This window comes from Vipera berus (assembly GCF_964194415.1).
Source record: "Vipera berus genome assembly, chromosome: 5".
NCBI classification, from domain to species: Eukaryota; Metazoa; Chordata; class Lepidosauria; order Squamata; family Viperidae; genus Vipera; species Vipera berus.
Window position 1 is genome coordinate 77,634,656 of NC_138207.1, and position 24,848 is coordinate 77,659,503.

General features: G+C 44.1%; 1 protein-coding gene across 1 annotated transcript in view; it reads right to left on the reverse strand.

The window, feature by feature from the left end:
• Nucleotides 1-24,848, reverse strand: part of LOC308668349 (lipase member M-like) — a gene marked incomplete at its 5' end in the record, with an annotated part of 33,526 nt that overhangs the window by 2,769 nt on the left and 5,909 nt on the right. The window contains 6 exons of the mRNA XM_081328207.1: nucleotides 1,852-1,917; nucleotides 2,619-2,690; nucleotides 3,100-3,246; nucleotides 8,910-9,046; nucleotides 10,174-10,283; nucleotides 11,077-11,275. Coding sequence (XP_081184333.1) covers nucleotides 1,852-1,917; nucleotides 2,619-2,690; nucleotides 3,100-3,246; nucleotides 8,910-9,046; nucleotides 10,174-10,283; nucleotides 11,077-11,275 — 731 coding nt within the window. The remainder of the gene's footprint in view (nucleotides 1-1,851; nucleotides 1,918-2,618; nucleotides 2,691-3,099; nucleotides 3,247-8,909; nucleotides 9,047-10,173; nucleotides 10,284-11,076; nucleotides 11,276-24,848) is intronic.

Here is a 24,848-nt window from a genome sequence, read left to right on the forward strand (position 1 = left end):
TCACAATGAGGTGGTCACTGACCTCGAGCCAGACATCTTAGAATGTGAAGTGAAGTGGGCCTTAGAAAAGCTGAGCAACAACAAAGCTAGTGGAGGTGACAGTATTCCAGCTGAGCTATTCAAAATCTTAAAAGACAGTGCAGTAAAAGTGCTACACTCAATTTGCCAGCAAATTTGGAAAACTCAACAGTGGCCACAGGATTGGAAAAGATCAGTTTACATTCCAATTCCAAAGAAAGGCAGTGCCAAAGAATGTTCAAACTATCGCACCATTGCACTCATTTCTCATGCTAGTAAAGTCATGCTTAAAATCCTACAAGCTAGACTTCAGCAGTATGTGGATCGAGAACTACCAGAAGTACAGGCAGGATTTCGAAGAGGCAGAGGAACTAGAGATCAAATTGCCAACATACGCTGGATCATGGAGAAATCTAGGGAGTTCCAGAAAAACATCTACTTCTGCTTCATTGACTATGCTAAAGCCTTTGATTGTGTGGATCATAACAAACTGTGGCAAGTTCTTAAAGAGATGGGAGTACCAGACCATCTTATTTGTCTCTTGAGAAACCTATATGCGGGTCAAGAAGCAACAGTGAGAACTGGACACGGAACCACTGATTGGTTCAAAATTGGGAAAGGAGTCCGGCAAGGCTGTATACTGTCGCCCTGCCTATTTAACTTATATGCAGAGCACATCATGAGAAAGGCAGGGCTAGATGAATCAAAAGTTGGAATTAAGATTGCTGGAAGAAATATCAACAACCTAAGATACGCAGATGATACCACTCTAATGGCAGAAAGTGAAGAAGAACTAAAGAGCCTCTTGTTGCGGGTGAAGAAGGAGAGTGCAAAACTTGGGTTGAAACTTAACATTAAGAAAACCAAGATCATGGCATCTGGCCCTCTCAATTCCTGGCAAATAGATGGGGAAGAAATGGAGGTAGTGACAGATTTTGTTTTCCTGGGCTCCAAGATCACTGCAGATGGGGACTGTAGCCAAGAAATTAAAAGACGCTTGCTCCTGGGAAGGAAAGCCATGGCAAATCTAGACAGCACACTAAAAAGCAGAGACATCACCCTGTCAACAAAAGTCCGTATAGTCAAGGCTATGGTCTTCCCAGTTGCAATGTATGGCAGTGAAAGTTGGACCATAAGAAAGGCTGAGCGCCAAAGAATTGAGGCCTTTGAACTCTGGTGCTGGAGAAGACTCCTGCGAGTCCCTTGGACTGCAAGGCGATCAAACCGGTCAGTCCTAGAGGAGATCAATCCTGACTGTTCTTTAGAAGGCCAGATCCTGAAGCTAAAACTCAAATACTTTGGCCACCTAATGAGAAGGAAGGACTCACTGGAGAAGAGCCTAATGCTGGGAAAGATCGAAGGCAAGAGAAGAAGGGGACGACAGAGAATGAGGTGGCTGGCTGGAGTCACTGAAGCAGTAGGCGTGAGCTTAAATGGACTCCTGAAGATGGTAGAAGACAGAAAGGCCTGGAGGAATGTTGTCCATAGGGTCGCGATGAGTCGGACACGACTTCGCAGCTAACAACAACAAAACATGCTTGTCTGAAGTTCATTGGGCTGAAAACAGCTTGAGACTTTTTCCAAAGTATTAAGCAAAAAGGGAAACAGATTTATCATTTGGCTACGAATGCTTAGCTTCCCAATGACTGTTGGGTTTTAATAGCTATGCATTGAACCCTGTATATTGCATTGTATGTGAGTTGCCCTCATTTTTTTCTTGGTAATATGCAGAAAAACAGTTGCAGCTAGTCAGGGACAACACAGTCATTTACGGGTACCTGGTGTACTTGCGGAAGAGACAGAGAATTTTAAGTAGTCCATAAACTATCTTACCTGATTGTATCTCTCCTTGTTTCCATTCCCATAATCAAAAGCTCTAAATTTTCCTGTTTTGTATATCTAGATGAGAGAGGGAGGGAGGGAGGGAGGGGGGAGGGAGAGGTGATTTCTGAATGACCGAAACTTCCAAATTCTTGTATTTTATTATATCAAACACTGAAAATGTAGCTTTAAACACTGAGCAAAGACTTTAGGCAAATGATGTAATGTGTCAGACCCAGGATCAGTAGAACTTTTCTGTTACAAGTAACACCAACAATACTCTAATAGATGGCAATGCTGGTAATGGAGTGCACAACAATATTTCCAGCCAGTCAAAGAATCAAGCCATACTGTGCATTGCATCATCTCCTCTCTATCAATGTAAAGCTATGGTGGCATGTAGTCTGGATTCCCAGGAGGAAGAGCTGCTTTCCAGAGGCTGAAGATGCGGCAGATTTTGGAAACTTTGGTCAGCAGTAAGAGGGTTAAAATGGCTTTTCTCTAGCTGTTCCCAGAGTACACTGTAGTTTTGCAAATAGTTGCATTAGTATGGCAAGATTCTGTCTGCAGGTGAAAAACAATAAAGGAAACTCCATGTACCATTCTTGGTCCCTGGGGCCTGACAAACACTCAGTATACTCCCCAGGCACTTCCTGGCACCTCTCCAATCAAACCTGTTTCTCCTTCCCTCAATTCAGACCTGTACAGTTCCTGTAAAGTTTAATCACACTGTATAAAGTCAGTCCTGAAAAACAATATTGAATTTTCAGATACTTTACCTGTCCCCAGTGGAGTATATTTTGAACAGATGTTGAATCTGGAAAGTAGGACATGTAAACATCCACATGGCTCTGCAAGAGATATTTTGATCACTGAAGTGGAGCAATGAAGCAACTTTCCATCTTGCTTAATGGTAACACATCAGGATAGATTTGATAATAATCCTCCTGAGCTGCAGCTTAGTTTATTTAGTCTAGTTTAGTTCAGTTCAGTTCAGTTTATGGTAAAGCCTCCTTCCTTCCTCCTATATGAATTGTGCAAGGAGCAAACTAAAAGGCGCCACTCCTGCACAGTACAGAATATTCATTATAAATGTAAAAGATGGCTAAAGCTGTGGTGAACTTTATGCTGCCTGCCAGTTAGGATAGCTCAGTTCCTGTTATTTAAGACATGGATGTTCATAAAAACAGTTTTTTTAATCTCTGTGAGATGTTCAGCAGAAATTTCAGACAGCTAAAATACATTTTTCTTGATACATACCAAATTTAAATTCTTCTCATTATATCCTCCAATAAATGAAATAAATTGGGAGCAGAGTTTGTTGTAAATTATGGAGCTGCATTTGCGGATGACCATTTTTCTTAAAATCTCATTTCTTAGGAAAAAGTCCCTTCTGCCCAGCAAACCCTGCAAATATATTAATATTATATGTGGTCTCATTAATATGGATCAATGGATCTATCAACGTTCTAGAGTTTGGCTTCTCGTATTAACGAGGATGTGAATGTCACGATCTTGTTTCAAAGCAAATAGCTTGGAAAAGCTGAGTATGAGAGAAATATTTGATGCCAGGTTTCACTCTAACCATTAGAAATAATTAGGTGAATGCACCTTAATCTCTCAGGATTCCACCTGGAGAAGTTGAAATGCACCTTCCAAAAATGCATTTTCCTTCCATTTTCCTGAAAGGAAGCTGTTTCAGATGGATGTATGCTAAACACAGTCATCACCAGACTGAAGTGGCTATCAACATTCTGTGCAATGGTTCGTGGGAATGACCTTGGAAGATGGGGGAATAGCCACATCCAGAGGAACAGATAAGGTCCCACAAAAGGAATGTGGGCATAGCAAACATCTCAGAAGTGACTTTACCTAGTTTCTTGTAAAGATGATGAGAGGAAAATGTACTTTCAGACCTGTAAGGTTCTATAAATTTAACCTTAAAATAAAGTAGAATTAGTCTATTTGGTTGCACTTCGACTCCCTACTACCTTATGAGGCTAGCCTGCTGTTGCCAAAGGCTTTTTATGGCCAGTTAAAGATTGGCTGTTCTTGATAATAGCTCTTCAGTGCTCAGTAATTCCACTGGCCTTGTTTTCCCACTGTTAAATAGCGGGTTCTTTGGCGCAGGAATGAAGACGCAGAACGGAGTACAGGGTAACTCATTGTTTATTTCGTGCAGTGACTGTACTGGGGAATGGCTGCCACTAGCCGCAATATATAGTCTAGCCCCTAGGCGGCAGCCAATAGGTTTAAATCAACCATTGCCGCCTAGAGATAGCCAATTGCAGCACAGGAGACTTGTAATCTGGGTTGCTGGAGAGCCGTTAGCTGCTCCAGCAACTCACGTGGTATTCCCTCAAGAGCCCAGTACATAACACCCCTCCCCTCTTAGAACAGACTATAATAACACCAATTAGTCTCAACAATTGTCAAGACTCAATATCCAAACATACTAAAGTAAAAGTGATAATAAAAATAAAAAACAATGTAGGCTACAATGATATTAAACAACGTCTGAAGGAATAGGCTTCAAAAATGGCACTTTTAGACAGTTACATCATAGCACTAGTTTCTGTAGTCTAGCAGCAACAGGATTTACAACAATATATAGCTCTTTACTTTACAACATAATCTGCAAGATATGAAGGAGGCTAGTGTGCCCTAGAGGAACATCTTGAAGTTCCCAGCACTTTGTGGTCTACCAGCTTACCCAGTGGGGTGGGTAGACTTGTGTCCCTTTGTGCTCCTGAGTCAAAGGGATTTGATGCACTCTGGCTGGCCTCTCCAGGTTGGCCCACCCCAGAGTCAGACTGTTCGGCACAGTAGGCACAGCGGTTGCTGAAGTTCGGTTGGCTTGCTCCTTCAGGGGGTCCATGTTGCACTCCAGAGCTCCCCAGTTCTTCCTCCGGTTCCCCCTCAGTTAAGAAGGAAAAGTCCTGATAGTCCATGTGAGGGCTGGCTTGGCCGCAAGTTTGAGGACCTTGGGAGGGACTTATGACGCAGTCCTTGCTTAGTGGCCATTCTGGAAACCGTTTCCTGAGCTGATCAATGTGTCATCTGACAACTCGCCCTCCCGCCAACTCCACTTCATAAGATAAGGGTCTGGATGCCTTGGTAATTTGACCAGGAACCCACAGATTCCCATGACCATAGTTCCTGGCCCAAACCCAATCGCCCATGTGCAGCCCCCTCGGGGGTTTTGGTCGAGAGGCTTCTGCTGCCACTCTATCTGGATGCAACCTGTCCAGTTTAGTGATCAAATGCCTCCCCCAATGTAGTTCTGCATGACTTTTGCCTGTGGCTGTGCAGAGCGTAGAATGCTGGCAGAGTAAAAAATCTGCCAATCTGTGATGCCAGTCACCTGTGACAATGCGCTTGAGTGCCTCCTTCATTGTCCTCACCATGCATTCAGCTTGACCATTAGAAGATGGATGAAAAGGCGCAGATGTTGCATGTCTGATGAGATTAGCTCTAAGGAAGTCCTGAAATTCAGCAGCAGTGAATTGGGCCCCATTGTCTGAAACTAAGACATCTGTCAACCCATGTGTGGCAAAGAGTTTTCTCAGCACCTGGATGGTCCAAGCAGTAGTCAATTGCTGATAGACCTGTGCTAAATCAAGCTTAGCAAAAATAGTACCCCCTTGCAAGGAGGGTAAAATATGGTTGACCACTGGGACCGGGTAAGCATGTTGCTTGAGGGCTTTATTTAGAGTGCATTTATAGTCAGCAAATTTCGGAAAATTTTTTATGTTTTAAGGCAAAGGGGACCCTATGAGGCTTAACCGTGATTGGAACTACATTGGGATCTAGCTTAAATGAGATAGGCGGGCCTGTGTATGTTCCAAGGGTTGAATCAAAAACATCCGCATATTCCTCGCACACTGACATGAGGTCTTCAGTTTGTGTCCAGTTTATGCCAGTAATCTGAATACCTAAGGCATCAAACCAATCGAGTCCAATGAGACTCATTCTCTGCCCCCCTACTAATATTACATCCAGGTGCCCCCAAACCCCTTTAAACTTTACCAACAAAGTGGCTTCTCCCTTAACTTTAATGTGAGTATTTTGAAAATCTCTTAGGATTATATCTGAGGGTCTTAGTTTGGCCCAATTGTTACTGCGCCTACAAACGAAGTTAAAAGTGTCTTGAGAAATGATTGAGACAGCAGAGCCAGAGTCTAATTCCATCTTACATGGAACTCCTTGTAGCTCTATCATGAGCTTCACTTTGGGTTTGAGGGGGCGTTGAACCCCAGTGCGGTATAAGCTTCTACGGCTTCTGAAAACCCCCACACTAACTGGACCCTGGGCCCCAGTACCTCTCCTAGTCGGTTCTTCTGACTGGTGTTTGGGTGGCTGGTCTCTCTGGTGGACTCTGCAAACCACCACGATGTGGCCTGTCCTTCTGCAAGCTCTACACGTGGCTGAACAAAATCTGCAATTGGTGTGAAAATGATTGCTGCCGCACCCCTTACATCTCGGTAAGAAAACTGCCTTGTAACTGTCCTCTCGCTGGTGGCTGTTGCGGTGTTGCTCATTGGGATGCTTTTGGAGTCAGCTGATTTCAGGTCCTTCTTCCTTGGAAGATTCTCTGGGTACCTTTGGCATCCTCAAGGTGGACCGTTTCTTCGAACTTTGTTGATTTGGCGGGCTGTACTGTTTGAACTGCGCCTCCGGCAGCTTCGTCAGCCATCACCTCGTCTTGTGCTTCAGAAAACGTTAAATTTGGCCTAGCAAATAGTCTTTGCTAAAGCGTTCTGTCCCATAGGCCGCAGACAAGCCGGTCTCGTAGTCGCTCTTTTAAATTTGAAAATTTGCATAGGCGTGTGGCCTGCCTTAGGCCCGCTATTAATTCCCAAGCTGACTCCCCAGGTAGCTGCACTCTTTGGTCGAACCTGAACCGCCAAGCCATTTCAGACATCTTGGGCTGGAAGTGCCCAGTTAGCTTCTTTTTGAGATCTGCATAGGAGACCGCTTTGATTGGTGTCGGCGCAAAAAGGTTCTAGGCCAAATCAAAGGTTGTTGGGCAGAGAAACACAGAGTAGTGTTTCGGCCTTCAGTCCTTCTTCTGTGATCTGATTGGCTCTGAGGTATTTTTCTACATGCGATAAATATGATGGCCATTCCTCCGGGTGTTTCACATTGAATTCTCACAGTTTTCTGACCTTCGGCATTCTTTCTTGCTGGTTCCTGCGTTCTTCTGGATCCTGCTTCCAGGTTCAGGAATGAGTCCACTGAGCACGAGATCGCTAGCATAGCTTGCTTAGCTGACCTTGAGAGATGGAGGGGGGAATGCCTCTTCTCTCTGGCGTGCACTGCTTTTCCCTCATAGACTTCACTCTTTAATCAGTGAAGCAGGATTCCATCCTCGTCGCCACTGTTAAATAGCAGGTTCTTTGGTGCAGGAATGAAGACGCAGAACGGAGTACAGGGTAACTCATCGTTTATTTCGTGCAGTGACTGTACTGGGGAATGGCTGCCACTAGCCGCAATATATAGTCTAGCCCCTAGGCGGCAGCCAATAGATTTAAATCAACCATTGCTGCCTAGAGATAGCCAATTGCAGCACAGGAGACTTGTAGTCTGGGTTGCTGGAGAGCCGTTAGCTGCTCCAGCAACCCACGTAGTATTTCCTCAAGAGCCCAGTACATAACACCCTCCTTAGGACAATTGAGAGGACTTATCCACAGCTTGGGAGATAAGAGCTGCCAACTTCCTCTTCTAGGAAGGCTGATGTTGTAATGATCTTATTAGTAGAATAATTCTGACACCACTGATCTACCAGATAATATGGTATAAGAGAAGGAGGAAGAATACCATCTAGGCCAAATAAACAAATCAGCCTTCCAGCCTACTTGAGTAAGAGTTATCTGTAATAAGGATAACAAATAGCTATCCACTTTCCATATGAGCATAGGCTGCTCTTCTTCCTTTTAAGAGAAAAGCTGTTTGCATCTATGGTTTGTTTGTGGGTTATTATTGTGTTGGTTTTTTTCAGTTTCTCATTTCTGTAGTTCTGTTAAATTTGGTCCCTCAGCCTTGAGAATTTGGGTGCATTTTGGTTCCCCTTTCTTTTCTTTTTTTTATTGAAAAGTTTTAAAATACATTTTATCTTTAACAATCCCCCCTCCCCCTCCCCTACCTATCCCTCCCTACCCCTCCCCCCCCCCCGACTTCCCAGAGCTAAGTACAGGGTATAAAAACAAAGAACAATCATAAACATCCATATGCTACCAACAATAAATTCTTAAATCTATCACTCTCTAGCTCATATAAGATAACTACAAACAATACTAATATTTCATATAGGAAAAAAAAAGAAAATAGAAAGGAAGACTTATTCAAATGCTAAATGAAACTTTTTAGTCCCATATTTCTTCTGGATATATTCAATCCATTTTTTCCACTCCATAATATAGCGTTCTTGCGAATGATCTTTCAAATAAGCCGAGATCTTTGCCATTTCTGCCAGGTCAGAAACCTTTAAAGTCCATTCTTCTATAGTCGTTTGGTTCCCCTTTCTTGAAAGGGAAGCATTTTAAGCCTCTGGCATTTTTGCAAGTAAGATTTCCTCAAACAAAGCATTTTATAGCTCTTTCTTCAAGATATTTTTATGGTGAATTTGTTATAGTGCAAAATGTAGAAGCATGGACATATTGAATGACAAATAAGTTTTGTTTCTTCTATTAGTAAAAAAAATGCAAAGCTAGAGAAAAGTGTATTCAGATGTGAACTTATAAAATGTCTCACCATTCTAAAGTTAGTAGCTAACACTTGATGTTGGTAACTCTTAATGTAGGCCCATCTATGTCAATATGATATTTCAAGAAAATTCAGACCAGCAAAAGCATAAGAGAGGGTATTAAAATGCATTTCCACATTTTAGTTTTTGGCTAGTAAGCTCACTATTTCTAGAAGAATGGCCCAGTATTGAGTGACCATCTTATGTAGCAAGGGGACCAGACAACAGGTATTAAAGGAGTCCAAAATCAAAAAGTTATGTGCCCAAAGTTGAATCTATTGAAATCCTCATCTTTGCTACTACCATCACATTATATGTCAAATACCTTTATTGCAGCATCTGGCAGGAATAGTAATTTGATTAGTGGGTTTTGAGAATTTTTTAGTGTGGTTGCTGGAGACAAGGCATGGAACATTTTTATCTTTGCAGCCACATTTGGCATGGATGAAAGTGCAATGAAACCTGAGAATACAGACACAAAATATTATCCTAAAGAAACCATATTTTTCCAGAGTCCATATTTTAGGTGAAATTCTAAGTACAATTAAAAAGAACCAGGACAGATTTATTTGGGGGGATAGATTCCTGATATTCATATGCAGGTTTTGCAAATTAAAAATTCTTAGGATGAAAAAAAGGCCAATGAAACATGGAATGTTGCAATATGATCACATGCCTAATCTAGAAAGGCAGGGAATTTTTTACTTATTAATGAAAAGTTCCTTCCATCACTTCTTAAGCATACTCTCTCTCATCCTTTAGAATTGGACAAATATTAGCTTGCATTTCTCCTGTCAAGGAATCACTGGCATTAAATGCCCAGATTTGCTTACAGCACAATCTATAGTATTCCATTCTTTAAAAATGGAAATGTCTATCACTTATTTCAAAACCACTCCAAAGTAATTCAGGCAGCAAATACTATTATGTAACATTGCTCAATGACACAGGAACCAGAAATGAAATTTTAAAAAAATATATATATAAAAATAACGCAGCAGTTCGTGAGATCATTAAAACTGGTGAGATTGCACAAGTTTATGTACCTTGTGCAATGGCACTCTGAGAATTAAATACATAAGACTGGGACATTTTTGTCTAAAATATTGTTTAGCAATCTCATGAGATTTAGGCCACATTAAAATGACTTGGCTATGGAGTTCTGTTAGTGCTACTTGAGGATATTGTAGGTCACCAGCACAATATGTTGCAATCCACTGAATTGTTCTGCAACTACCATCTTCTTTATAAGTACAGTTTTTAATAGCATAATATTACTTAATCTCAGAAAGTTGCATTAAAAATCAAGCATTTTTAAGAGTCCTCCTTAAGACTAACAAGCAGATTGTTTTTAAATCCAAATTAGAAAGGCATGGTTAAGCTTTTATCCTGTGTTAAAGAAATTAACTTGTTCTACTCTGAATTTTCAGTGGCAATGTATCTAAAGGTATGTGTGAAATAAGCATATATTAATGTCATTCTAATTTTATAATATCTCCATCTCTATCTCCTGCCATTGCACCCATATGGAAGCCATAGATACATGCTACACAACTACAGTTTACATAGTAGTGATTTCTATAATATACCTTGAGCAGCACCTTGAGAGTAGCCCACTAAATGTATCTTTGAATTTTTTGTTTTTTTCACAACAAAAGAAATCATTGCTGGGAGGTCATATCTGGCCATTTCATCAAAACTGTAAAATATAATAGACAATTGATATTAAATAAGATAATTGGCACTGTTTTTATGAACTCTTTAATTCATTCAACAGAATTTCAACATAATATAGGTAGATTGAAGATGGATGACAATAAGTATTGAGATCCAATTTAGAAATAAACATACTCTGAACCAAAGGTGTCTGGGTATCCTAAAAAGATGAGAGGATGGTCACGATCATGATTGAAGTCCTGCTTTTTTTTTACATGTATCATATATGTGATGCATATAACAAAAGAAGGATCAGGGCTTAAATTGTGCTGTTGCAACTTGTCAATTTTTAAATTTTCCTTGTGGACACCTCTGCTGTGAACTCTGCACATACATTCAAGGGCAGGGAAATAGTTCATATCACTATCAGTCTCCACACGTACATGGAACTGTTCACTCCATTGATTCCAGGTAAAAATTGTTATACCTCCCTAATATGACTCCTAGAAAATATTTTAAGTTGATGTATTGAATCCCATATCATGTTCGTCAATATTTGTTTTCGAAATTTTTCTCCTCCATTCTTGGCATTGAATGCTTAAATTATTGTATTTTACAGTAAAAAGCCAAACATTTCTCCTCCATACTACAGGCTTAAATTTTAATAACATGAATTTTGAACTAAGAAATAGGAAATGCATCTAAATCACATGGATTTGTGAATAGAGGTGTGCGATCTGGTAAAAAGCTGTTCCACAAGAAGTCTAAAAAATGTAATTAAAAGCAGACAAAAAATGCATATCCTGATCCTGTCTATGCATTTTGTTTTAAATTACCTGTAAGCATGATACTGGTCTTGCTTGAATGTAAGGTGTTGGTGTTTTCGAGACCAGGAGTTGCCTCTGTTGTTCCCTATCCAGACATCATAACCAGCATCTGCTAGCATGAACGCAAGGCTTTGATTGGGCATGTTTGCAACCCATACCCTTCCTTCTAGACATAAGCCATGCTGCAAAAGCACAGCTGGTTTTCCTGCTGTAAAGATACCACAAAGAAAATGGTTCACATCAGTTCCTGAAATTTTGTGGACTACCCAATTTTGTTTATCTTGTGCATATGGAGCAATTGTAGATTCGGTTCTAATGTAGGTGGTTAGTTCTTCATCCCTATCCCCAAATGAATATTAGAATCTAGGCTGCTACTCAAAACCAGAGCAAAAGATCATATTCCCAAAATCTAATCTGTTAGGGGTTACATGTTAGGATAAAAGATATTAAAGGCAATTTATGATGGAGCGGGAATCCAAAATGGTCAGAGGTAGTTTCTTTTTCTTCTTTCTCCCCTTACTTTCCTTCTCTATCTTTTTCTCTCTTGCTTGTCCTCCCCCAATTGAACTGATCACTTTAAAAATGCTTTTTAAATGTCACTGAGATCCATAAAAGTGGGTGAAGGTGTAGTTTAAATTGAATTTTAGTTTTTTTAAAAAAATACAGTTCTAATCACAGTGATAATTTGTTCTTTGATGATTAGTGTTGTGTAGCCGGTTCTTTGCAGGCATTGAGTGAGACAGAAGGTTCAAAACAGCAACAGCCTTTATTGAAGGTCAAACATAACTGAAGCTACAAGGGAGCTGCTACACAGCTATTTATACGGTTGGCCAATAGGCGGTGACCAATAGGTTTGAAGCATAGGTTTCCCACCCAAAGACCTACTTAGCTGGCTGGAGACAACCAGTCTGGGCCAGCTAGCAACTGTTACAACATACACGTGAACTAGCACTTAGCAATTGAATGCAAGTAACATATACAAAGGCCAATACATTACACCCCTTCCCCCTGGATTGAACACACAATCATTTGGTTACAAAATCTGGAAGATATTTGGGGGGCCTTTGGGCTTGTTCAGAGCATTGAGGGGTTGCCAGAATCTCCCGGTCTACCAGTTCATTTGCCATGCTTGGTAGATCCAGGCTCTGTAGTTTGGTGGAATCAAAACAACTTGAATCCCTTTGGCTAGCCTGTCCCAGTTGGCCTAGCCCAAAGTCTAATGGTGCTGCTAGATCGGCACCTGCGGTCCAGTCAGGGGAAGTGCTTTTACGGCCCCAGCCTCGTTCTCTGTCGCGCAAAATGTCTCAGAGCATCCGAACTGCTTTGCTGAAGTGTGAGTGCATCCTTGGTCATTCTCACCATGCGTTAAGCTTGTCCATTAGTCAACGGGTGGAAGGGCGTGGATGTGACGTGTCTAATCAAATTTGCTGTCATGAAGGCCTGAAATTCAGCAGCGGTGAATTGAGCCCCATTATCCGATACCAAAATGTCAGGCAGACCATGCGTGGCAAAAAGTCCCCTGAGCACTTTGATTGTTCTGGCCATGGTCATATTGGGGACTGGCACTACCTCCAACCATTTGGAGTGGCTATCTATTACTATTAGGAAGAGCTGTACCTGGAATGGGCCAGTGTAGTCTATGTGGACCCTGGACCAGGGTGTATGTGTTGCCTCCCATTTGTGGACAGGTGCTTGGGGCATCTCGGGTCTGGACCTTTGACAAGTGTAGCACTCGTGTACCTGCTCTTCTATTGCCTTGTCTAACCCTGGCCACCAAAGATAACTCATAGCTAATGGCTTCATTCAAATTATGCCAGGGTGCCCCTCGTGTAAAGATTGTAGGACTCTATCCCTCAGTGTGTCTGGTATGATGACCCTACTACCCCACAACAGGCATCCTTTATGGGCAGACAATTCATGTCTCCTTACGAAGTACACCTGGAACTCCGGGCCTGGACTCCTATATTGCCACCCTGTGAATACCCAAGACTGGACCCTGCTCAGGATTTTATCTGATGCGGTCTCAGTCGCTATATCCCTTGCATGGATATAGTAACTCTTGGATTGCTAGTATCTGTGCAGTAGGTGCCAGATCTTGTTCTGTGGTTGCTAGGGGTAGTCTACTTAACCCATCCGCATGGCCCATTTCTTTCCCTGGTTTGTGAACCAGCTTAAAGTTGTATGCTGATAAGAATATGGACCACCTAAGCATCCTAGGGGAGAGAATTTGGGAGGTTTGTTTGTCCGTGGTAAATAACCCTAATAGTGGCTTATGGTCTATGAATATTGTGAATTCCCTACCATACAGGTAGTTGTGGAATTTTTTGACCCCAGCCACTATTGCCAGGACTTCCTTGTCTATCTGGGCGTAGTTCCTCTCTGCCCCTGATAAGGTTCTGGAGTAGTATGCAATGGGCACCTGTTCCCCGTTAAGATGACTTAGTACTGCGCCCACTCCATAAGGTGAAGCATCGCAAGCAATGCAGATGGGCTTTGTTTTGATGAAGTGGGTGACTGTAGACTTGTTTGAAAGTAGGGCCTTTAAGGTTTGGAAACTTTTTTTGTGGACATTGGTCCAGCTCCATACAGCTTTCTTATCTAGGAGCCTGTGCAAAGGCTATTGCTGCTTTGTGGGGTAGGAAGGAATGGTAAAAGTTTAGCAACCCAAGGAAGGCTTGCAGTTCAGCCTTGTTCTTGGGAGTGGGGGCCATCTTAATTGCCCTCACTTTGGATTCTGCAGGGTGGATCCCACTGGCATCTATTTTAAACCCCAAAAATTCTGTGGATGCCACTCCAATACTGCATTTGTCCCTTTTTAATTTGAGACCTGCAGAACGAAACCTACTTAAAACTGCCATCGGTCTGTCTGCCAGCACTTCTTCTGTGTCCCCTGCAATGAGGACATCATCAAAATAAGGGCATACCCCTTGGATGCCCTTAAGAGTCCACTCCATTACCTCCTGGAAGATTCCTGGTGCTACACTGACACCAAATTGCAGGCGGTTAACCCTGAAGGCTCCCTTGTGCATTACTATTGTTTGTGCTTCTGCCGTCTCCCTGGTAACTGGCAGCTGCTGGTACACCTGCGCGAGATCTAGCTTAGCAAAGATGGCACAACCTTGGAGGGAAGCAAGAACGTGGCTGACCATTGGGACTGGGTAAGTCTGCTGGTTAAGGTCCCGATTTAATGTACACTTATAGTCGGCGCAGATCCTGACCTCCCCATTAGTTTTGAGAGGGGTGACTATAGGGGTCTCCCACTCTCCCCCTTCTACCAGCTGCAGGACCCCCTGTTTGACTAGTTTGTCTAGCTCTCTCTCTATCTTATGTTTGAGAGAAAGGGAACTCTCTGGGGTTTAATCCTAATGGGCAGGACGCTGGGATTTAATTTAAAGGAGATGGAGCCCCGGTGTACCTGCCTAGCTTGTTATCGAATACGTCTGCAAACTCTTTGCAGACAGATTCGATGCTATTCCACTGGGTCCTGTGGATGCCTGATATTACTATGCCTAGACTAGTAATATCCAACTAGACTAGTTCTCCAGCCTTCAACTACAATAATATCCAAGTGCCCTTGAAACCTCTTAAACTGCACTGAAAGGGTGGCCTCCCCCTTGATTTTTACTGGGGCATTTTGGAAATCGGTGAGGATAATATTGGAGGGCCTCAATTTGACCCACTGCTTGCTTCGGCAGCAAATAAGTTTAAAAGTCTCATACGAGATGACTGAGACTGCAGAGCCAGAGTCAAGCTCCATTTTACAGGGAATGCCCTATAAATGGATGTCCAATTTAAATTTGGGTTTAAGTGGCTGGCAGGCCCCGGTTCGGCAGATGGCCCTCCGGCTTTCGAAAAACCCTATGCTGGTCAGTTTCTGGGTCCTGGTACCTTTCCGCGACGTGTCCTCTGGCTGTAGCTCGTGGAAGCCCTCTCGGAAACAGCTACGGCAGACCGCTGCAATGTGGCCTGATTTTCTGCAGGCCCGACACGTGGCTGACCGGAACTTGCAGTTTGTCCGTGCGTGGTCTCCGCCGCAGCCTGCACATTTTGGGAAGGGAACTGCCTTCCGCTGGTTCTCCCGGCTTCCTCGTTGTCGCTCCCATTGTTCCGGCCTCCTCCGAACCTGGTCGATGCCGGTCTCCTCTGCTTCTTCGCTCCCGCTGTATGTCTTTGAGGTGGATGGATCCTCCTGGGCTGCTGGGTCAAGGGGTCTGGACCGCTTGCCCCGTGCCGCCGGCCAGCTCATTAGCCAAGATCTCATCCTGAGCATTTTGGAGGGTAAAGTTGGGCCTTGTGAACAGCCTTTGTTGCAGGCGCTTGTTGCGTAGGCTGCACACGAGCTGGTCGCTCAGCCTCTCATCCAGATTGGAGAACTTGCAGAGGTGGGCAACCTGCCAAAAGGCCGCGATGAACTCGGATGCCAATTCACCCAGCAGTTGGGCCCTCTGGTCGAACTGGAACCACCAGGCCAGCTCGGACATTCGTGGCTTGAAATGCCCATTTACCGTATATACTTGAGTATAAGCCGAATTTTTCAGCCCACTTTTTGGGCTGAAAAACTCCACTTCGGCTTATACTCCAGTCAACAACAAAAAAAAAGAACTTCTACCCCCATTTGGAGAGCTGCTGCTTTCATCAAACATGGACGAAGGCAGCAGCTCTCCAAACGGGCTGCGGCGGTTTGGAGAGCTGCGCGCGCAGCTGCGCCGCCACCTCTGCAAGCCTCCGCTAAGAGAATGGGGCGGTGGAAGCTTGCCACCCATTTTCTCGGCGAAGACTTGTTTGGGGGATCCAGCCTCTGTCACCCCCTTCTCTCAGCTGGGCAGCTGAGAGAAAGGGGCGGCAGAAGCTGCATCCCCCGAAAGAAGTCTTCGTCGCTGAGACAATGGGCGCAAGCTTCCCCACCCCACACTTCGCGGAGCGCTCCAACGCCTTCTTCTCTCGTCTCACGGAGACTTGTTGCGGAGGATCCAGCCTCTGTCACCCCTTCTCTTAGCTGGGCAGCTGAGAGAAAGGGGCGGCAGAAGCTGCATCCCCCGAAAGAAGTCTTCGTCGCTGAGACAATGGGCGCAAGCTTCCCCACCCCACACTTCGCGGAGCGCTCCAACGCCTTCTTCTCTCGTCTCACGGAGACTTGTTGCGGAGGATCCAGCCTCTGTCACCCCTTCTCTTAGCTGGGCAGCTGAGAGAAAGGGGTGGCAGAAGCTGCATCCCCCGAAAGAAGTCTTCGTCGCTGAGACAATGGGCGGCAAGCTTCCCCACCCCACACTTCGCGGAGCGCTCCAACGCCTTCTTCTCTCGTCTCACGGAGACTTGTTGCGGAGGATCCAGCCTCTGTCACCCCTTCTCTTAGCTGGGCAGCTGAGAGAAAGGGGTGGCAGAAGCTGCATCCCCCGAAAGAAGTCTTCGTCGCTGAGACAATGGGCGCAAGCTTCCCCACCCCACACTTCGCGGAGCGCTCCAACGCCTTCTTCTCTCGTCTCACGGAGACTTGTTGCGGAGGATCCAGCCTCTGTCACCCCTTCTCTTAGCTGGGCAGCTGAGAGAAAGGGGTGGCAGAAGCTGCATCCCCCGAAAGAAGTCTTCGTCGCTGAGACAATGGGCGGCAAGCTTCCCCACCCCACACTTCGCGGAGCGCTCCAACGCCTTCTTCTCTCGTCTCACGGAGACTTGTTGCGGAGGATCCAGCCTCTGTCACCCCTTCTCTTAGCTGGGCAGCTGAGAGAAAGGGGTGGCAGAAGCTGCATCCCCCGAAAGAAGTCTTCGTCGCTGAGACAATGGGCGCAAGCTTCCCCACCCCACACTTCACGGAGCGCTCCAACGCCTTGTTCTCTCGTCTCACGGAGACTTGTTTCGGGGGATCCAGCCTCTGTCACCCCTTCTCTTAGCTGGGCAGCTGAGAGAAAGGGGTGGCAGAAGCTGCATCCCCCGAAAGAAGTCTTCGTCGCTGAGACAATGGGCGGCAAGCTTCCCCACCCCACACTTCACGGAGCGCTCCAACGCCTTGTTCTCTCGTCTCACGGAGACTTGTTTCGGGGGATCCAGCCTCTGTCACCCCTTCTCTTAGCTGGGCAGCTGAGAGAAAGGGGCGGCAGAAGCTGCATCCCCCGAAAGAAGTCTTCGTCGCTGAGACAATGGGCGCAAGCTTCCCCACCCCACACTTCGCGGAGCGCTCCAACGCCTTCTTCTCTCGTCTCACGGAGACTTGTTGCGGAGGATCCACCCTCTGTCACCCCTTCTCTTAGCTGGGCAGCTGAGAGAAAGGGGTGGCAGAAGCTGCATCCCCCGAAAGAAGTCTTCGTCGCTGAGACAATGGGCGGCAAGCTTCCCCACCCCACACTTCGCGGAGCGCTCCAACGCCTTCTTCTCTCATCTCACGGAGACTTGTTGCGGAGGATCCAGCCTCTGTCACCCCTTCTCTTAGCTGGGCAGCTGAGAGAAAGGGGTGGCAGAAGCTGCATCCCCCGAAAGAAGTCTTCGTCGCTGAGACAATGGGCGGCAAGCTTCCCCACCCCACACTTCGCGGAGCGCTCCAACGCCTTGTTCTCTCGTCTCACGGAGACTTGTTTCGGGGGATCCAGCCTCTGTCACCCCTTCTCTTAGCTGGGCAGCTGAGAGAAAGGGGTGGCAGAAGCTGCATCCCCCGAAAGAAGTCTTCGTCGCTGAGACAATGGGCGGCAAGCTTCCCCACCCCACACTTCGCGGAGCGCTCCAACGCCTTCTTCTCTCGTCTCACGGAGACTTGTTGCGGAGGATCCAGCCTCTGTCACCCCTTCTCTTAGCTGGGCAGCTGAGAGAAAGGGGTGGCAGAAGCTGCATCCCCCGAAAGAAGTCTTCGTCGCTGAGACAATGGGCGGCAAGCTTCCCCACCCCACACTTCGCGGAGCGCTCCAACGCCTTCTTCTCTCGTCTCACGGAGACTTGTTGCGGAGGATCCAGCCTCTGTCACCCCTTCTCTTAGCTGGGCAGCTGAGAGAAAGGGGTGGCAGAAGCTGCATCCCCCGAAAGAAGTCTTCGTCGCTGAGACAATGGGCGCAAGCTTCCCCACCCCACACTTCACGGAGCGCTCCAACGCCTTGTTCTCTCGTCTCACGGAGACTTGTTTCGGGGGATCCAGCCTCTGTCACCCCTTCTCTTAGCTGGGCAGCTGAGAGAAAGGGGTGGCAGAAGCTGCATCCCCCGAAAGAAGTCTTCGTCGCTGAGACAATGGGCGGCAAGCTTCCCCACCCCACACTTCACGGAGCGCTCCAACGCCTTCTTCTCTCGTCTCACGGAGACTTGTTTCGGGGGATCCAGCCTCTGTCACCCCTTCTCTTAGCTGGGCAGCTGAGAGAAAGGGGTGGCAGAAGCTGCATCCCCCGAAAGAAGTCTTCGTCGCTGAGACAATGGGCGGCAAGCTTCCCCACCCCACACTTCACGGAGCGCTCCAACGCCTTCTTCTCTCGTCTCACGGAGACTTGTTTCGGGGGATCCAGCCTCTGTCACCCCTTCTCTTAGCTGGGCAGCTGAGAGAAAGGGGCGACAGAGGCTGGCTCCCCCGAAAGAAGTCTTTGCCGAGAAAATGGGCGCTGAGATTTTCTCGGCGAAGACTCATCTTCTCCCGTTCACCTTCAGCAGCTCCGCCAGGCCCGTCCAGTGCCCTGCTAGGGCAGGGCAGAGCCGGCAGTTAAAAATAGGATGCAGATAAAAGGAAAGGTAAGGAGGGGTTCAGGTTGAGAGGAGAGGCTGCGTAGCCTTAGTGTAACTCCTGTTTGGGCTGACTGGGTTGCCTCCGATGGGCTCTGACAGTGGAACAGAATGGAATAGAAAATATGGAATGGATTGGAACAGAACGTAGAACAGAACAGAACAGAACAGAACAGAACAGAACAGAACAGAACAGAACAGAACAGAACAGAACAGAATAGAATAGAATAGAATAGAATAGAATAGAATAGAATAGAAATATAGAAAGTGAATAGAATAGAATAGAATAGAATAGAATAGAATAGAATAGAATAGAATAGAATAGAATAGAATAGAATAGAATAGAATAGAATAGAATAGAATAGAATAGAATAGAATAGAATAGAATAGAATAGAGAATGGTAATAAGAATAGAATAGAATAGAATAGAATAGAATAGAATAGAATAGAATAGAATAGAATAGAATAGAATAGAATAGAATAGAATAGAATAGAATAGAATAGAATGGAATAGAATAGAAATATAGAAAGTGAATAGAATAGAATAGAATAGAAATATAGAAAGTGAATAGAATAGAATAGAATAGAATAGAATAGAATAGAATAGAATAGAATAGAATAGAATAGAATAGAATAGAATAGAATAGAATAGAAATATAGAAAGTGAATGGAATAGAATAGAATAGAATAGAAATATAGAAAGTGAATAGAATAGAATAGAATAGAATAGAATAGAATAGAATAGAATAGAATAGAATAGAATAGAATAGAATAGAATAGAATAGAAATATAGAAAGTGAATAGAATAGAATAGAATAGAATAGAATAGAATAGAATAGAATAGAATAGAATAGAATAGAATAGAATAGAATAGAATAGAATAGAATAGAATAGAATAGAATAGAAATATAGAAAGTGAATGGAATAGAATAGAATAGAATAGAAATATAGAAAGTGAATAGAATAGAATAGAATAGAATAGAATAGAATAGAATAGAATAGAATAGAATAGAATAGAATAGAATAGAATAGAATAGAATAGAATAGAATAGAAATATAGAAAGTGAATGGAATAGAATAGAATAGAAATATAGAAAGTGAATAGAATAGAATAGAATAGAATAGAATAGAATAGAAATATAGAAAGTGAATAGAATAGAATAGAATAGAATAGAATAGAATAGAATAGAATAGAATAGAATAGAATAGAATAGAATAGAATAGAATAGAATAGAATAGAAATATAGAAAGTGAATGGAATAGAATAGAATAGAATAGAAATATAGAAAGTGAATAGAATAGAATAGAATAGAATAGAATAGAATAGAATAGAATAGAATAGAATAGAATAGAATAGAATAGAATAGAATAGAATAGAATAGAATAGAGAATGGTAATAAGAATAGAATAGAATAGAATAGAAATATAGAAAGTGAATAGAATAGAATAGAATAGAATAGAATAGAATAGAATAGAATAGAATAGAATAGAATAGAATAGAATAGAATAGAATAGAATAGAATAGAATAGAATAGAGAATGGTAATAAGAATAGAATAGAATAGAATAGAATAGAATAGAATAGAATAGAATAGAATAGAATAGAATAGAATAGAATAGAATAGAATAGAATAGAATAGAAATATAGAAAGTGAATAGAATAGAATAGAATAGAATAGAATAGAAATATAGAAAGTGAATGGAATAGAATAGAATAGAATAGAATAGAATAGAATAGAATAGAATAGAATAGAATAGAATAGAATAGAATAGAATAGAATAGAATAGAATAGAATAGAATAGAATAGAATAGAATAGAATAGAATAGAATAGAATAGAATAGAATAGAAATATAGAAAGTGAATAGAATAGAATAGAATAGAATAGAATAGAAATATAGAAAGTGAATGGAATAGAATAGAATAGAATAGAATAGAATAGAATAGAATAGAATAGAATAGAATAGAATAGAATAGAATAGAATAGAATAGAATAGAATACAATAGAATAGAATAGAATAGAATAGAATAGAGCTGGAAGGGACCTTGGAGGTCTTCTAGTCCAGCCCCTTGCTCAAGCAGGAGGACCTATACCAGTGGTGGTGAACCTATGGCACGCCTGCCAGAGGTGGCACTCAGAGCCCTCTCTGTTGGCACGTGCGCCACCACCGCTGCCAGCAGCAGGTCCTTGTTGGTTGGTGGACTGGAAGAAAAGGGAGGGGGAAGCATTTTACATGCGTGCATGCGCGCACGGGGCCACGAGCAGGCACATGCTGCAAAGGGGGCGGGGCTAGTGCCTGCGTGATACTCACTAGCCCAGCCCCGTTCTCACGTGATGCGGTGCCTTGTATCTGCACCCTGCGGCACGGCGGTTGGCGTTTTTGTGCCTTGCGGTACGGTGGCCCATTTTTTGCTCCCCCTTTTTTTTCGTGCCAGAGGCGGCACTCAGAGGCGCCTCCCTGTCCCCTCCCCCGAGGGCACCAGAATGCCGATGCTGCCTTGGCACTTTGTGATAAACAAGTGGGTTTTGGCTTGCGGTTTGGGCACTCGGTCTCTAAAAGTTTCGCCACCACTGACCGATACCATCTCAGACAGGGGAATGTCCAGTCTCTTCTTAAAAACCTCCAGTGATGGAGCACTCTTGATTTCTGGTGGCAAGCTGTTCCACTGGGCAGCTGAGAGAAAGGGGCGGCAGAAGCTGCATCCCCTGAAAGAAGTCTTCGCCGAGAAAATGGGCGCTGAGACGCCTCATTCTGTCGCTCAGCGGAGACTTCTTTCGCGAGATCCAGCCTCTGCCGTGCTGCACCGAGAGAACAGCAAGCCACCCCATTCTCTCGGCGGAGCACTCCACCGCCCCATTCTCTCGGCGGCTTGCCACCCCGTTCTCTCATCTCAGCAGAGACGTCTTTCGGGGGATCCAGCCTCCAGCTGCTGCATTTCCCAGCCTCGGCTTATACTCGAGTCAATAACTTTTTCCAGTTTTGGGGGGTAAAATTGGGGGTCTCGGCTTATACTCGAGTCGGCTTATACTCAAGTATATACGGTAGCTTCTCTGTGAGGTCTCGGAATGAGATGGTCTCAATCGGCGTCGGCGAGCACAGGCTTACTGCCAAGTCGTAAATGGCGGGCCCACTTATGCAAAGCAGGGTTGCTGCTTTCAGGCCATCTTTGGCGATCTGGTTCGCCTGGAGGAAATTTTCGACCTGTACCAGGTGAGAGTCCCACCATTCGGGGTGACGGATGTCAAATTCTCAGGGCTGTCCGATCTGTACCATTTCTGCGTCCGGCTTCCGTGAATCCTGCTCCACCGATGTGGCTGCTAGCGTGGTGACTAGCCGGTCATCGGGGGGGAAAGATGCCTCTTTCCTCCAGCAAGCGATGCCGTCCCCTAGTGACTTTCAGCTCTTAAGGTGAAGCAGGATCCTACCTTTGTCGCCACTGTTGCATAGTGGGTTCTGGAGAGCAGGAAGGACTCTGAGACGATGAGTACAGCATAGCAGCTCTTTATTAGGTGAAGGGACTGTACTAGGGGAATAGGTGTTACCTGCACCCTTTATATTCCTGGCCAGGTACACATCCAACCAATCAGGGTGAACCTCTGTTTTCTGCTGAAAGCTGATCCTGGCCACAACAGTTTTGGTTCAGCACCACCTGGTGGTATCTGTTATGCCAGTGCTCAAGGTGTTCCCTTTAGCCCAATACATAACACGTGTACTTGGGCCTCAATAGCTTTATCTAGCCCTGGCCACCAGAGGTATCTCCTTGCCAGTGCCTTCATCTGGATGATGCCCGGATGGCCTTCATGCAGAGACTGGAGAACACTGGGCCTGAGTGAACTGGGGACTACAACCCTGCTACCCCAAAGGATGCACCCCTTGTGAGCTGAAAGCTCATTTTTTCAACTGAAAAAACTCTGGAAGTCGGGGGCCCCACTATTTTCCAGCGAACCTGTGTGAATCCAAGACAACACATGACTTAGGATTTTGTCGGCTGCCATTTCTGCAGCGACATCTCCCGCATGTAGGGGAAACTCTGGCAAGTCTTGAATTGCTAAAATGGGTGTAGCTGGAGCTGGATCAGGCTCCACATGTGGCAAGGACAATCTGCTAAGGCTGTCTGTGTGGCCCATCTCTTTGCCAGGTTTGTGAACCAGCCTGCAGTCGTAGGCTGAGAGGAAGATAGACCACCTCAACATTTGTGGTGACAGAATTTGAGGTGTCTGCTTGTCCATTGCGAACAAGACTAGCAAGGGCTTATGGTCAGTAAAAACCATGAACTGCCTTCCAAATAAGTAGTCATGGAACTTCTTAACCCCAGCCACGATGGCCAAGGCCTCTTTGTCAATTTGCACGTAATTGCGCTCTGCTGAGGACAAGGTCCTAGAGTAATAGGCGATGGGTGACTGTCTACCATCCACTGACAAGTGACTCAGCACAGCTCCAAACTGTATGGGGATGCATCACACATGATGCAAACTGGTAGCTTTTTGTTAAAGTGAGTGAGCACCGAGTTTGAGGACAACAACACCTTGACTGACTATACAAAGGCCAGTACATTATTACAATTAGCTTGCTTGAATTTCATTGTAGAGTTCAATCACAGCCTAGAGTTAAGGATACCATAATGCTAGAGTTGCTGGTCACTTTACATTCTAGCTCAATTTTCAGTTTTTCCAGTTCTTCTGTCATGGAAAACAATTTAATGGAAAGTCTGAAGTCACATTGTAGTTGTCTTTACAAAGAGGCTTGACACCTGTTACTTGAAAGGGAAGATCTCATTCAGAACAGAATGACACCTTGTTTAAGAAAGAAACTAAACTTGTGCACTTCTGTTCTACTAGAAAAACTCCCAGGCTTCTTCTGAACTGTGTTTTACTTCTTACCAAATCTTCACAGAAGTAGAAGAGAAAATACAACTGTATTTAAATGATATCCCACAAAAAATGATATTTCCCTGCACCACCCACATTTTAATTTTCTTATTCACTGCAAATACTAATAATACATAAGTACTAAGCATTGGTCAGCATGCTTGTGACAACTGTAGTAGAATGGATTCTGGATTCCCAGGAGGGAGGGGCTGCATTACAGAGGGCAAAGAGGCAGTAAAGCAGGGAAAGTTTGGTTGGGACGAAGAGGATTTAAACAACTCTCTAAACATTTCTCAGAGTATATCTATAGTGAAGAAAATAGGTGGGTTTTTTTCATTTGGCAAGTTTTCTGTGTGTAGGTGGAGAACAATGAAGGAAAGTATTCAGAAGTTATTTTGCATGTCTTTCTTGGTTCCTGGATGCCTTGACAATGATTCATTCCTATAGAGGTAAGCAAAAATATTGGAGCGGGAGCAAAGAAGTCAAGATAGCAGGCATGATTGAGTAACTCAACAGAAAGAATAAGATCAAGAACTGTTACAATTTGTTCCTTTGGGAAGTGGGATTGTTCCCCACATTAACAATGAGGAGAAATAAATAGATTCATTATTGGAGGATTAATTGAAAAGACCTTGAGGCTTATAAAGTGATCTTAAAAATATCTGGCCTCATAGACCTGTGGAGAAGTGAAAAGACAATCATCGGATTCCTTCTTCTAAAAATGGAACTCCTGCCTTTCACCTTGGAGCTGAAAACCTGTTTAATAGTTCTGGGGAAGCTGTCCTCAAAGGCCATAGAACTGCACCTTTATTTGTCAAAATTCTGAACAGAGCCTTTTCCTTTTTGTATAATCTCTTGCCTGTTCATTTTGAGAGTGGATCTTTAGTTTTCTTTTATCTGCAGGCATATTACTCATCCGGTGTGCATCATCCCTACAGCACATTCAGAAAGTATTCAGACCCCCTTCACTTGTGTTAATTTTGTTATTTCACCATTTACAGTGGGTGAAATTCATTCTTTTTCTCATTAATCTACACTCAGTGCTCCAGTAATGTCAAAGTGAAAACAGAATTTTAGAAACATCTGTAAATTTATTAAAAAGGAAAAACTGAAATATCACATTGGCATAAGTATTCAGACCCTCTGCAACAACACATGAAGTTTAGCTCAGCTGCCTCCCATTTCTCTTGATCGTTGATTGGAGTCGAACTGTGGTAAATTAAATCA